Source organism: Anomaloglossus baeobatrachus, chromosome 4 (genome assembly GCF_048569485.1).
Source record: "Anomaloglossus baeobatrachus isolate aAnoBae1 chromosome 4, aAnoBae1.hap1, whole genome shotgun sequence".
Lineage (NCBI taxonomy): Eukaryota > Metazoa > Chordata > Amphibia > Anura > Aromobatidae > Anomaloglossus > Anomaloglossus baeobatrachus.
The window spans coordinates 452,130,644-452,145,244 of record NC_134356.1 but is presented as its reverse complement, the minus strand read 5'-3'; the positions used below and the strand labels follow the sequence as shown (position 1 = coordinate 452,145,244).

At 38.4% G+C, this 14,601-nt stretch overlaps 1 protein-coding gene across 1 annotated transcript; it reads right to left on the bottom strand.

Annotated features, from left to right (window-relative positions):
- Positions 1–2,982: 2,982 nt before the first annotated feature.
- CYP1A1 (cytochrome P450 family 1 subfamily A member 1) lies at positions 2,983–11,437 on the bottom strand. Its single transcript, XM_075342680.1, has 7 exons — positions 11,377–11,437; positions 8,527–9,368; positions 8,214–8,340; positions 7,776–7,865; positions 7,332–7,455; positions 6,077–6,163; positions 2,983–4,363 (listed from the first exon to the last, which is right to left on the bottom strand). Exons 2-7 carry the CDS (start codon positions 9,361–9,363, stop codon positions 4,060–4,062), a joined length of 1,569 nt encoding a protein of 522 aa, XP_075198795.1. The 5' UTR covers positions 9,364–9,368; positions 11,377–11,437; the 3' UTR covers positions 2,983–4,059.
- Between the last annotated feature and the right edge of the window lie 3,164 nt (positions 11,438–14,601).

Genomic DNA, 14,601 nt, shown 5'->3' with positions numbered 1-14,601 from the left:
GGGAAGTCTGTGTTCCTCCTTGTGCTGTAGGACTAGCTAGTAATGCCTTCTTGATGTATACATTTGTCAAGCAATGGGCATGAACTTTTAGAATTTTACAGGAGTACCTATCAAGTTCAGCTGTGCCAAAGTGAGTCTTGGCTCACTTGCAATCCTATCGTCTGCTCTGCATCTCTGAGTGGCTATCCTTACCTGTTATGCTCGCTGGGTGAGCAGAGATGTTAGTGAACCCACTGGGCCACAGCACAAAAAAAACCCAGAAGGGCTTGACTACGAACCTGCGCCTGGTCTTCTCCAGAGCTCCTAATAGTTAGGGTGTTACACTGCAGGTATGAGTCTGGGTGTCACACGGGAAGACTGGTGCTGCGACGTCTGGCCCCAGGGGTACGGGAGCAACAGTCTCTAGCAGTAAGTTACAGCAGCAGCAGGTATCGAGATTCCATCAGGGATGGATGAATGGGTGGTACAGCAGCTGTGATTGGCATGGATACTTGCAGAGGTGGGTATCATGTAAGCCAGCCCGCGTGGATTGTAGCGGCAGCAGTAGAACAGCAAGGTAGCACAGCACTGAAATATAAACAAGTTTCAGCGGCAGTAGACAACACATTATCAGCAGCAGCAGCGCTAAGGGACCTGACAACTAGCAATGACCCCATATCTCTTAAGGCTGCTTTACACGCAGCGACATTGCTAGCAATGTTGCTCGTAAAAGCACCCGCCCCGTCGTTTGTGCGTCACGGGCAAATCGCTGCCCGTGGCCCACAATATCGCTAGGACGCGTAACACGTACTTACCTTCCCAGCGACGTCGCTGTGGGCGGTGAACAACCTCTTTTTTAAGGGGGAGGTTCGTGCGCCGTCACTTCGACGTCACACAGCGGCCCACCAATAAAAGCGGAGGGGCGGAGACCAGTCACATTAAAGACACGCCCACCTCATTGTCGGAGGACGCAGGAACGCTGCTGTTCGTCATTCCCGGAGTGTCACACATAGCGATGTGTGCTGCCTCAGGAACGACGAACAACCTTCGTCCAGCACCAGCAACGATTTTTTGAAAATGAACGACGTGTCAACGATTAGGTGAGTATTTTTGATCTTTAACACTCACTCATAGGTGTCACACGCAACGACGTCGCTAACGACGCCGGATGTGCGTCATGAATTCCGTGACCCCCGACGACATATCGTTAGAGATATCGTTGCATGTAAAGCCCCCCTTTACTGCTACAATAGCTTTAACAATAGCTTCCAATAATGGTACTAAAGTTCACAAAATAGAAGATTTGCTCTTGTAGGTGTAATTTTGGTACTCAGAAGGAGTAATTTTTGTGGAATTACTTACTATAGGACTGGCTCATCTTGCATTGGCTGTAACCACCTGCCCCTCTGAAAGAGCAGTATATTCCTTAAAAGGGACCGGAAGTGCATGTGCATGCCCTAGGCTGGAGGCCAGGAAACCCCTCACAGCATGCGCAGCACCTAGGCAGATACACACTTAGACATCCGTGGGGGGGAGGGGGAGCAAGCCAGGGACTGCTCTAAACGTGGGTGGCAGTGCAGGGGCGCAAAAGACCACACAGCACTTGGGTGGCCATGCGAGTAAACTGAGGACCACGCGGCATGAGAATGGCCATAAGGGAAGACAGGGAACCAATACGCACGTGGATTGCCATGCGGCAAAGCAGAGGACCATGCGACATGTGGGTGGCCATGGGGGTGAGCAGAGGACCAAGCAGCACGAGGATGGATATGCAGGAGTGCAATAAAACCACGCGTCACGTGCAGTCCACAGGAACAAGCGGGCGGCCAAGGAGGTAACTGTGTATTCCTCCTTAGCTAGGGGGAGAGGAAAGAGCAGGGGATGGAAAGCTGGCACTATACTTGATGTGCCCATTTCAGTAAATAAGCAAAACCCATTCAAATTTTTGCTGTTGACCAAATACCGTTACCTCAGAACTTTGTCAAACGGATAACAGTGGAGTTCACGCTCTATGTAGGAGCCCTTCATTCTGAATCCGTTTCCTATTATATATATGGATTATCTGCTGGGGTGGTATTGCAACTACCATGGCTGCATATTCAGAATCCTGCTATTCATTGGTGTCAGAAGGAGATTGTTAAGTGGAGTCCCAATTTGTCGTAAAAAGTATTTAAGTTCTTTACAAATATTCTCCGCTGGCCTTGAAGGTCATCTGGGGTACCTGAAAGACTTTGGATACATATTCTCGGAAACAAAGGCGAAGATACTACGTCCCCATCGTCCCTATGATCATGCAATTAATCTTATCCCTAATGCCAGATTACCTAAAGATTGTCTTTATAATTTGTCTGGACCGGAACACAGCGCCATGAAAAATTATGTGAACGAAAGTTTACAAAATGGTCATATTTGTCCTTCCTCCTCCTATAGCTGCTGGAATTTTCTTTATGAAAAAAAAAGATGGTGGCCTCTGTCTTTGCCTTGATTTCTTGAGAACTGAACAAAATCACTGTTAAGTTATACATACCCACTTCCACTCATCCCCGACCTTTATAATAGGCTTACGGTGGCTAATTGGTTTTCTAAGCTAGACCTTAGAGGGGTATAAAATTCGATACTCATCAAGAAGGGTGATGAGTGGAACACATTTCCTACGTCTGAAGGTTTATTCGAAAATTCGGTCATGCCATTTTGGCTAACCAATGCACCAGCAGTTCTTCAAAACTTTATGAAAGATATCTTTTTTAATTGTATTTGGCAATTTATTGTGGGTTACCTTGACAACACTCTAAGTTTTTCACCTCATTTGGATTCTCACCAGGAGCACATACTGGTAGTGTTACAAAGATCGAGGGAGAATTCTTTGTTTGCTAAAGTTGAGAAATGTACTTTTTTCTGTTCAGGAAATTGCATTTTTAGGGTTCAATACAATACACACAACAAACTGGAATTTCACCACAACAAACAAGGGGTACACTGGGACACTTAAACAAGGGTGGGCCCTGGTGCAAGGGAGAGGGATGATGGGACACCTCCTGCACTCACCTGCAGCTGCACCCTGCACTTCTAGCCAGTCCCTATACAGGTTCCGCACCTGTCGCCAAGCAAGATACCTGAAACCCTGGGAGACCCTGTAATAACCCTGTTTAATTATCTCACAGAGATCATAAAAGTATACAGACATTCACAAAGTATTTCAAGGTATCATTACAATAATATATCATTCACATGTAGCTTATATCTTAATATTTTATGAACGGACAAAACAAACAACCAACTAAAAGTGGCAATTATGTTCTACCTGTATTAGCCTTTTCTACTAAGACACATATAACATTAGCTAAATTGGAATTGTGAATATACAAGTCCAGACACAGATTAATTTATGTCTCAAGCATGTATGGCAAGATTTGGCATTACTTTCATATACAATGGTTAATAAGCATTCTCCCTTTACAAGCAAGTTGTTCTACTTTTTGAAGGATCCTCAGCAGTAAGAAGCTCTAAAACGAATGACTTAAGTTAATGCATCTCCATGTATATAGTTTGTCTCATAAAGAATTAAACGCACACCAGATAGTCCAGTAAATAATGGTGAGCTGTCCCTGTGCCTTCTATAGGGCCAGCAGTAAAAGGAAGGCTAGTGTTAGGTAGATATATAAAGATACCAATTATATAACTGATTAATTATTAATCTTCTTGGTTCCTTAGGAATGTTTTACAATACTAAAGATTACTGTGCAATATTTGGTTAATATGATACACATCTTTGCAAGAATACCTTGCACATAATATAGCTTAGAAAAAAATAGCTTGTTCAAATGTACGTTCCTTCATATATGATGATTAGCATAAGCTTTGAAGAAGATTTTCCCTATCTGTACTATAAGGAAGATTCTGTTCAGTTCTGTAAGGTCACACACAATGTACTGTGCATCACCACAACATTGTATCTTCACGCGTTGTCCAGAGACTATAGCTTACAGGTTTTGCTCATGCAGTAAGTGAAAAATGTTCATATTTCAGGATATTGATGTGAATACAGTTCTGAACCTGTCCAGGTAGACAGTAATGGAATTACTAATCAGTGGCCAGTAAAGGGAAACGCAGTTTGGCGGTAAGATGACACCGCTTATGTTTCATGGTCAGTCCATACTGTGGCGACATGTCCAGTTTCTCTCCTTCTTGTTTGGAGAACTGCATCTGCTGAAGCATGGTCGTCAGGAATAAGAACACCTCCATTCTTCCAATGGCCTCACCAAGACATCTTCTCTTACCCAGACCAAAAACCATGACTTTTTCTGCCTCTGTTTTATTTATTGATGAGCCATCCACATTCAGGAAACGTTCTGGAGAGAAATTGAATGGGTCTTTCCATATTTTCCTAGAAGGATAAAATTACAGATTCTATTAACAATTGAACTCTATAACACATACGAAAAAATGCAATCAGAACCAGAACAGATTAACCTTCTTTGTTCTAAAACAGAAACATCTTATACTTCAAGAGGAACCTCAAGACCCACCTCTTCCAACAAGCCTAAAACCCACAATAGCCCTCAGTCTAGTAGACCACTGCACAACCAGCTCTGTCCTCACCTATTGTACCATCACCCATTCCCTGTAGACTGTGAGCCCTCGCGGGCAGGGTCCTCTCTCCTCCTATACCAGTCTGTCTTGTACTGTTAATGATTGTTGTACGTATACCCTCTTTCACTTGTAAAGCGCCATGGAATAAATGGCGCTATAATAATAAATAATAATACTGTCATGTGATATATTTCTATGTGCATGCTAAATACCTAGTGTATCTATGTGTAACCGTCATTTTAATTTTTATTTCATAAATCAAAGATAAGCAATTTTGTAATAGATCTTATCAGACAAATTTACTTCTTTCTCTGCCAGAATTGATCAGTCATTACCAAAATTCTCAATTCTGAGATAAAATCTGTATTTGGTGAAGTCTTGATCCATTACTGAGATCGGAGATGGCAGATGTTACTGATGAGATTCTATGATGACGGGAGGAGGGAGGAGCTAGAGGCAGAGGGAGAAGCTAGAGGCAGAGCTGCATCCTCTTCCATCTACATAGAATCTCACCAGCACCAACTGCCATCTCCTATCTCAGTAATGGGAAAATCTTCATTGAATACAGTTTTTACTTTACAATTGAGAATTTTGATAATCACTGATCAATTCTGGCAGAGAAAGAAGCGAATTTGACTGATAAGATATATTACGGGCGGCACGGTGGCTCAGTGGTTATCACTGCAGCCTTGCAGCGCTGGGGTCCTGGGTTCTAGTCCCACTCAGGACAACATCTGCAAGGAGTTTGTATGTTCTCCCTGTGTTTGTGTGGGTTTCCTCCAGGTACTCCGGTTTCCTCCCACACTCCAAAAAACATACTGATAGGGAATTTAGATTGTGAGCCCCAATGGGGACAGTGTTGCCAATGTATGTAAAGCACTGTGGAATTAATAGCGCTATATAAGTGAATAAATATTATTATTATATCACAAAGTTGCTTATGTTCACGCGTACTATTGATTTAATAAAGAACAATTAAAACGATGATAACACGTTAAATAATTCCAGCAACATGATAGAGACAATTACATAACAAAAGTAAGTCACATGATGTAGTCTTAAAGCTTTAGAAGTCTACTCCCAAAACGTATTAGCACCATTCAAACATTTATCAATGAACACCTCTGACCTAAAATCCTAAGGGTATGTCCATGTGGAGTCTCTATGCTGAGGTTTTGGACTAGAAACCAAGTACAAACTCAAAGTTTTGAGATTATAGAGTTTCTACTCCAAACATAGCTCCTTATGCAAAAAGGCCAAAAGTCCTTTAACACAAATAATATGACATTGTGATCACCAGTTTCCAGTGTCATATGTGCGCTTACTTTCTTTTATTTGTAACATTGATCTTGTGGGGCTAATCATTTATTTCCACTGACTTGTTGTCAGCTGCACTTCTGTTATCTATAGATCAGTCTTAAGTTAGCAATTTTGAACTAAACATGCTCAAAAAAGGTCATGTTCATAATCAGTATATATAATATTTTTCCGCTATCTTGATACTTACGGGTCATGATTCACTTGCCATTGGTTGATCAGTACACATATGCCCTTAGGGATGAAGTAACCATTGAGTACAGTATCAGAAGTTGTGCTGTAACATAAAGACAAATATTTTCCTTCAGTACTGTGGAACCTAGTGTACATCAGGCAAGCCAATTCATTTTGTACATAATTTTTAAAACTACATGTAAAATTAAACATTTTTTTTCTAGAAAACAGTTCAAGTATACTAATATTTCTATATAGTGATGTGTAAAAGTTTGGGCACCCATCGTCAATGAGTTCTGTTTTAACCTCATTGGTGCACAGAACATGTTTCCAAAGTCCTCAGGCTTGTTTAGATGTTGTTTTGCATACTTCTGATGGTAAATTTTATGGTGAGGAATTAAGAGGTTTTCTTCTGATGACTCTTCTATGAAGGCAATATTTGTGCAGGTGTCTCTGAAGAATAACACAATGTACCACAACTCCAGAGTCTGCTAAATCTTCCTGAAGGTCTTTTGCAGTTAAGCGGGGGGTTCTGATTTGCCTGTCTAGCAATCCTACAGGCAGCTCTCACAGAAATTCTGCTTGGTCTTCCAGATCTTATTTTGACCTCCACTGTTCCTGTTAACTCCCAATTCTTAATTACATTAATTTTGAACTGAGGAAAGGGCAACTTGAAGATGCTTTGCTATCTTCTTATAGCCTTCTACTGCTTCATGGGCCCCCACCATTTTCAGAGTGCTAGGCAGCTGCTTAGAAAAACCCATAGCTGCTGTTTTTGTGGTACAATGTTAGAGCTTGGATTCTATAAAGTTGTGAAATTGGCATCCCCTGGCCTTTCCTAACAATGATAGTGAACAAGCCATAAATCTAACAGGCTAAGTATGGTCTGAAACCTTGGCCAAAGTTATCTGAACACACAAATTTCCAAGGGTGTCCAAATTTTTACATCTGCCCATTTTCCTTTTTGTAATTTTTGAAATATAAAAGGTGAAAATATATATATATTTTTTTTCCTAAAATACAAAGGAAATGTGTCATCTTTAACTTCATACCTTTTAGAAATAATTTCATCTTCAATTTGCTTAACTGTTCACAATAACAGTAATTTTGACCAGGAATGCCCACACTTTTACATATCTCTCATAAAAAAATATGTTTTGTGAATTTACATTGAGCAGATATGTGCTAAATATCATTGTAATGCAGCATATCTGAACATAATAGTTGTTTTTTGTTTTATTTTTTAAAGCTAGTTTGATATCACTACTTACCAGCGTGGGATTGTGAAGGGAAGGAAAGATGAATGGCGGAACATCTCTAAGATGAAGGCGTCTGTGTAAGGCAGATGAGCTCTGTCTGATAACTTTGGCCTTCTGTCTCTACCAATGACCCTATCTGATACACAATAAGAATAAAGAATATCTTAATTAGAAGAAATTGCATACAGATTCCTTATTCTACTAAGGGTTAGTTTACACAAGCAGATAATTGTTTAAACGATGACCGATGCAATTGTAACTCACGCCTAGCAAACAATATCCGACAAGTATTTATAAATAGATTCAAACATAGAATCGTGATTGAAATTGTTGAAAAGCGATCCTTCCACTCCTCCTTTATGCTGGCCTAATCTAATCGGATCCATGAAATGTCACCAGGAACTATCACTTTAGATTTTGTGATTTACACAAGTTATTCTGGGGAGAATAACTCACCAAGTTCTTTCTGGATCTTTTCTTGTATTTCAGGGTTGGCCACCAGATACATAAGACTCCATGACAAAGCAGTTGTAATGGTATCAAACCCTATAAAACATAAAAAGTGATCTTGTGTGAGTAAATTAGCAATTAGAATGATTAAGATATATAGGGACAGATTGCTGAGTGGACTGTTCATTAATTCACTATATTTACCAATACGTACTATAATCACGCCATCATTATCAATATCAAAGTGTAAGAATTCCAGGAAAATAAGACCACTGCTTAGACTATGGTATCTATTAATATGTTAATAATTTGCAAAACACAAGTTTTTTAATCATTGATGAGCATAAAATAGGTGATGTATAAATCCCAGTATCAGTGGAATCCTACTACTTATGTATTAATCATTTCCGGGAAAAGTTTATGACATTTTGACTTTACACTCACCTGCTCCAAAAAGGTCATTTACAATGTTGACAATTTTCTTTTCTGATAATGGCACATTGGAGTTTTCATTTAATTTCTTGTCTTGAGAATGCTGGATAAGGGAGTCAGTAATATCCCGAATGGCGTTCTAAAATAAAGAACCACGTATTTCTTTAAGAAGGCTTTTTTTTTTTATTTTGCACAAAATACATGTATCTATTTAACAAAAGCAATTCAATAGGTAATTGAGGTAATTTGTGCAGACACAAGTAAGTAAATACTAAATAAAATTTTTTTTATTTTTTCTATATTAAAGGTACCGACAAGTACTTACAGTGTCTATTGTTCTGTAGTGTTCATGAACAATTTTCTGTGTGAAGGATGCAAACTTCTTATTGATATCCACAAAGTTCTTCATTGTGCGACTTGGTAGATATTGAAGAATAGGGATGAAATCAGCTGGATTTCCGGATGCAGCAGCTGCTCCAAACTCATCAGTCAAATTGACTATTTCGACAAACTCTTGGTCATCATGACTGTATCGTTTTCCAAAGCACATTGCACAGATGACATTAGCCACAGAAACAACCACATACCTATAATGGTCAAAATAACCGTTTTCTTCAATCAGCTGCTGAAATTTCCTCACTAAATACTCAGCTTCTTTTGATATATGGTCTTCCACTAGAGTTGTGTCTGAAGATGCCAATGAGGGAGAGATGGAAAAGGTCTTGAGGGCATTGTGTGCCAGTCTGCGACGTGCTTTCCATACTTCACCAGAATCATGACTGAATGTCAAACTCTGACCATCACCAACTAGACGAAACGTAAAAAGGTCTGGACGTGCAGAAAACACATCACCTTGCTTCAACAGGGCCTGATGGAGTGTTTCCAGTCCACTAAGCACCAAAACAGGCTTTGTGCCTATCTGGATCTGAAGCACATCTCCATAGAACTCACTCATTTTGGTTAGGCTAAGGTGTGGATTCTTGCCTATTGAAAGCAAATTTCCTATTAGTGGCAAAGGTATTGGCCCTGGCACTGGCATTGTTCCTTTAGGGACAGTCTTCCTGTAGGTCTTAATAAGCAGGAAGAGAATGGAGAAGATCACAGAGGCAATGAGGGCCTCTGTGGCAGATATCCCACCAAAGGAGTTGATCAAATTTAGCATTTTGTCTAAAAAAATGGAAAAGACCAAGAATAAGATGGATGGTTAGACATCATGAGAGACAATATCATCATGTTTTCTATATATTCTATAGTAGTATTAAACAGTTTGAAATCATCAGTCAAGTCAATGATTTTGATTATGACATAGCTCCATGTTTCAGTACTAATAGCCTCAGGTTTGTGATCAAATCAAGTTGACAACATAATTTCAAAGGCATGCATTATTTGGATCCATGTGGACTATTTCAATGACATCTTGGTCATTAAGACAGATGCTAGTAGTTTTCACATCTGAGTATTGTATTGTTCTTTTTCTTTGTAATTGAATAAAGTGGCCTGTTTGAGGCTCTGGATAATGAATGCTTTAAACGTTACTTTAATTGCAATAGGGCATTAGGAAAGCCACCAATCGTAGCCTCATCAAAGACTAGAATTACAGGGAAATCTTATGAAGCATAAAACCTATTCCAAGCCTCATAGCTTTATTAGCTTGTCAACACTTTGATGGCTATATAAAAATGTCCTTGATGTAGTCAAGTTTTTTTTTACGATTGATCACATACATAACCTTCAGGAAGAACGGGAGCAATGTGTGTCTTTGTCTTTTATCAAAAAGTTTGTAATATTAGAATTTACTTTTTTTATATATCATATGATGCCTTCACATTTCTTATCCCATTAGAATCTGCTCCTGACTTTAGCATAAAAACCAACATCTGCATTTAAGTTCCAGCCATAAGCTATTCTCAAATGAGCGAATTGTCATACATCTATAAAACAGATCCATAGTATTTAAATAAGATGCATCAGTACTCCTTTAGTATTTCAGCAGCTTTTGTAGCAAGATTTACTTTCATTGTATTTTTTCTTTTGCGCCTCCCAAAAAAATTGTGCTTGCGCAAGAGAAAAAAAAATAACAATGAATGTAAAAATAGATCAAATACTGATGGAATACTGATACATCTGTATCTTAAGCACTTTCCACAGACTTTAAGGGGCATATTCTATTTGTAAGATTGATCACAATAGCATGTACTAGATGTTTCAAAATGTGCATTAAAAGAATTAGTCAATGCCAATAACCCTATTTGTTTCCATTAGTACCATATTTCAATGTATGAAAAAAATGGAATAAATACAGATGACAAATATGCTACATAAAAAAAAGGCTGTAGCTATGTAAAAATAGGATCCGAGCCATACACCCAAATGGTGAAATGGGTGCAGAAATTATTGTTAGCAGTGATTTTTATTATATATATATATATATATATATATATATATATATATATATATATATATAAAATTATTTAATTCATTTATTTAATAAAATGAAGGTCACTTATTTATTTCTATATACAGTGAATATCACTGCATATTTGAGCAGAGTACAATGCTTAGTGGTAGGATAAGACCAGCATGTACAACTATATATATATATATTATATATATATATATATATATATATATATATATATATGGTAACTGTACCAAGAAGACTGTAGCATTGCAAGCAAGTTACACTGCATAACATTGGACACACTACTTTGCATAGTTGTAGAAATTTCAAAAATCACCATTGACCAGAATGATGAGATCCTTGCCAGTAATCTCTCTATATGTTTCTATCTCAGCTTCAGTTATTCCATGCCAGCACTCAGGTTATAGGGTTTTCTTGCATTATTAGGTACTTGGTGGAATTATGAACTGATAAGTACAATATGTTGTATTTGCCAGCACTGAATCACTTTCCACCAATGTCCCATGGTGGCATCAATAGAATAATCTTTTGTAAAAAGTGAAGCCAATTGCAATAAACAACAATTCATTCAGACATTGCCTTCTTAAAGTCCTAGGCATTGCCATGCATTAGACAGGTATATATTCCATTGCAGGCACTGTATAGATAGGATCCTGCTTGTGACATACAGCAGAACAACCCAAGACACAGACTCTAGAATGTACAGTGCACAGAAACAGGACAATGTGCAGAACCGCAGGACCCAGTACATACCTTGCGTATGCTGCTCGCAGAGGGATGAAGCTGCTGTGATTAGAATCAGGGCTGGAGAGTACCCACTGGAGTACCATAGTGTGTGACTTGCCTGCACTCTTTATATACTCCTCCCTGACTCCTGATTGGCCAGGGCTCCAGCTCACGTGACCACAGTGCAGGAGAGCTGCCTGCACTCACCCAAATTCCTGGCACCAGCGCAGAGGGTTGCGTGAAGAGCGTGGAGCCAAGTATTCCCAGAGCAGATCTAATGGGCAGATAAGGAGCGCAGGCTGCCAGCGCCCGACATCCTGAGCACACACTTAATTACTGCTCCCAGTATTCATTACAGGCTAGGCGTACTGTATGATTATTACATCGTGCTGCTCCGGCAGATTAGCAGCACACTGCACGCATCTGCCACACTCATGCTGATTAGTCTTCATTACACGCCACTTCATAAGGACATGAGCTGATCTAAGCAATCACTGGACCTTACAATGGATCCCATTCCCTGTGAAACAACTACTCTCATCATTGTATTCATGAGCAGCTCCAGATTACATTAATGCTCAGAGAACATCATCCAGGTCCCTCTCATCCTGTACACAATGTGTGTAATCAATACCTACACAATATAATGATATAGGCAGAGGGGTCTTCCTCACAAGTGAAGAATGAAGCAATGCTGACCATTAATTGCAGTAATATCAGTAGACAGTTCGTTTTGGATATTGTACTTTGGTAAGGAGGAGATGTCTTCATTCACAGAATAAAACATATTCCCCATAGACACCCTTAATCCTATCATTTCTAATTAAAAAATTAAAAATAAAATATATATATATATATATATATACAGTGTGTGTATTTATATATATATATATATATATATATATATATAAATATATATATACACAGACACACAGACACACACACTGTACTATATATATATATATATATATATATACATATATATATATATATATATATATATATATATATAAAACTAAACACTTTTGGCTATAGGTAGGTATGTAATCTTCATGCATATTGCTACACTCATGGTCAGGGGACTTTGTAAATAGGAATGCATAAGAAAATAAAGTGCTGAACAATTGATCAGTAGCTTATCTGTAATAAAACCATTTTCAGCACTTTAATCCCTAAAAATAGCACAATTTCCTACTAAGATATCAGTCCATCTCTACATGCTCACCTCTATTACCTAAAGTCGGGTGGTATAGCAGATTTCATGGTATGGGCATTAGAAATATGACATGGAAGTCAAACAAAAAAGGTGATATTTTCATCCTCATCATTCCTCATATAGTATTGTGTATTGTGCTATACACTGATAAAATATATAATTGTATATAAGGAAACTATCTCCTATGAAGTTCAATGCCCCCTGCGTCTCCCTGCAATATGAAATGTCGGGACATTGTGCTTTCTGCTTCATTTATTATATTACTAGCATTTTCTTTTTCCACCAATATTTTATAATAAAATAACTGAACAAATCACCTGCCCGAACTGTTTCCCCCACCAAATTCTGTTTATTGCATTTTAATCACCTATACAACAAACAATAGCTTTCTGTTACCTCCCTTATCCAGTAATTATAATGACCACATTTAGTAAGTATTTCATGATATTAATTAGTATGTTCTCCCCTTGACTTATTCCTTTATTAATTAATTTCAAAACGAATTAAGAGATTTTTAATTAATTGTTCAGTTTTGTTTACAGAGCAATTCACCAAATTAACGGCAATAAATTGCTATACAGCAGAACAGGCATTGTGTGATAATGAATAGGTCAATGGCACAAAAGCTTCCCTTTTAAAACGAATATATACCCCTGTACAGCTCCAGGAACTAATAAAGATTTTACAATTGATGATATATAGCTACAGTAGATAGATAGATAGATAGATAGATAGGTAGATAGATAGAGGGATAGATAGATAGAGGGATAGATAGATGGATAGATAGATAGATAGATAGATAGATAGATAGATAGATAGATAGATAGATAGATAGATAGAGAGAGGGATAGATAGATAGAGGGATAGATAGATGGATAGATAGATAGATAGATAGATAGATAGATAGATAGATACATAGATAGATAGATACATAGATAGATAGATAGATAGATAGATCCTGCCTGAATGATATCTGCAACATGTTAAGATTATGCTACACATTGTTGCTCCAATCCGTTGCAATGATCGTCTCATATACCATATTTTATATAGTTATACTATGAAAAGTATTATACCATATTTTATTACACTGCTGTAGTAATGATATTATATTACCCTACATATACTACTATACGATATAGTGTTATGTAATACAGCATACTTTTTATTCTACTACTATTAATATTCTACTGCTATTATAATATATTATTATACTTTGCTTTCCTAGTATATTTCATACCATAATATTTTACTATACAATATACTACACTATACTTTTATGTATTTCTTTTTTGCTCATTATTTCTCTAGACAGCCATAATACACTATCCCACTGTCATTCTAAAATTGTATAATTACTGTATACATGTACTGTACAACTTTAAGAATAGATGAGGGGCACATTGCTTCTCAGTTTTCCACATCATTTATGACTTTATTGTACTACTAAGTTAATGGGATCCGCTGTATGACAACCCAGGACCCCAAACGTCTCTGCTGTAGAATGTGTGCTGAGGATCACTGTGCTGGGGGGGAGGGGGTATTGTGCTGTGGAGCATTGCGCTGTGAAGCACTGTACTGTGGAGCATTGTACTGTCGACCACTGTGCTGCGGAGTATAGTGATGTGGAACACTACTATGGAGTATTTTTCTGTGAAGCACTTTGCTGTGGAACAATGTGCTATAGACCACTATGCTGTGGAGTATTGTGCTGTGGAACACTACTATGGAGTATTATGCTATGGAGCACTGTGCTGTTGAGTATTTTGCCGTCGGCACTGTGCCATGGAGTATTGTGCTATGGAGCACTGTGCTGTGGAGTATTGTGTGGTGGAGCGCTGTGCTGTAGAGCACTGTGCTTTAGAGGATTGTGATGTAGAATGCTGTGGCGTATTGTGCTGTGGAGCACTGCGTTGAGGAGCACTGTGCCATAGAGTATTGTGCTGTGGAGCGCTGTGCTATGGAGTATTGTGGTGTGGAGTATTGCGATGTACAGCACTGTACTGTGGAGTATTGTGCAATGGAGCACTGAGCTG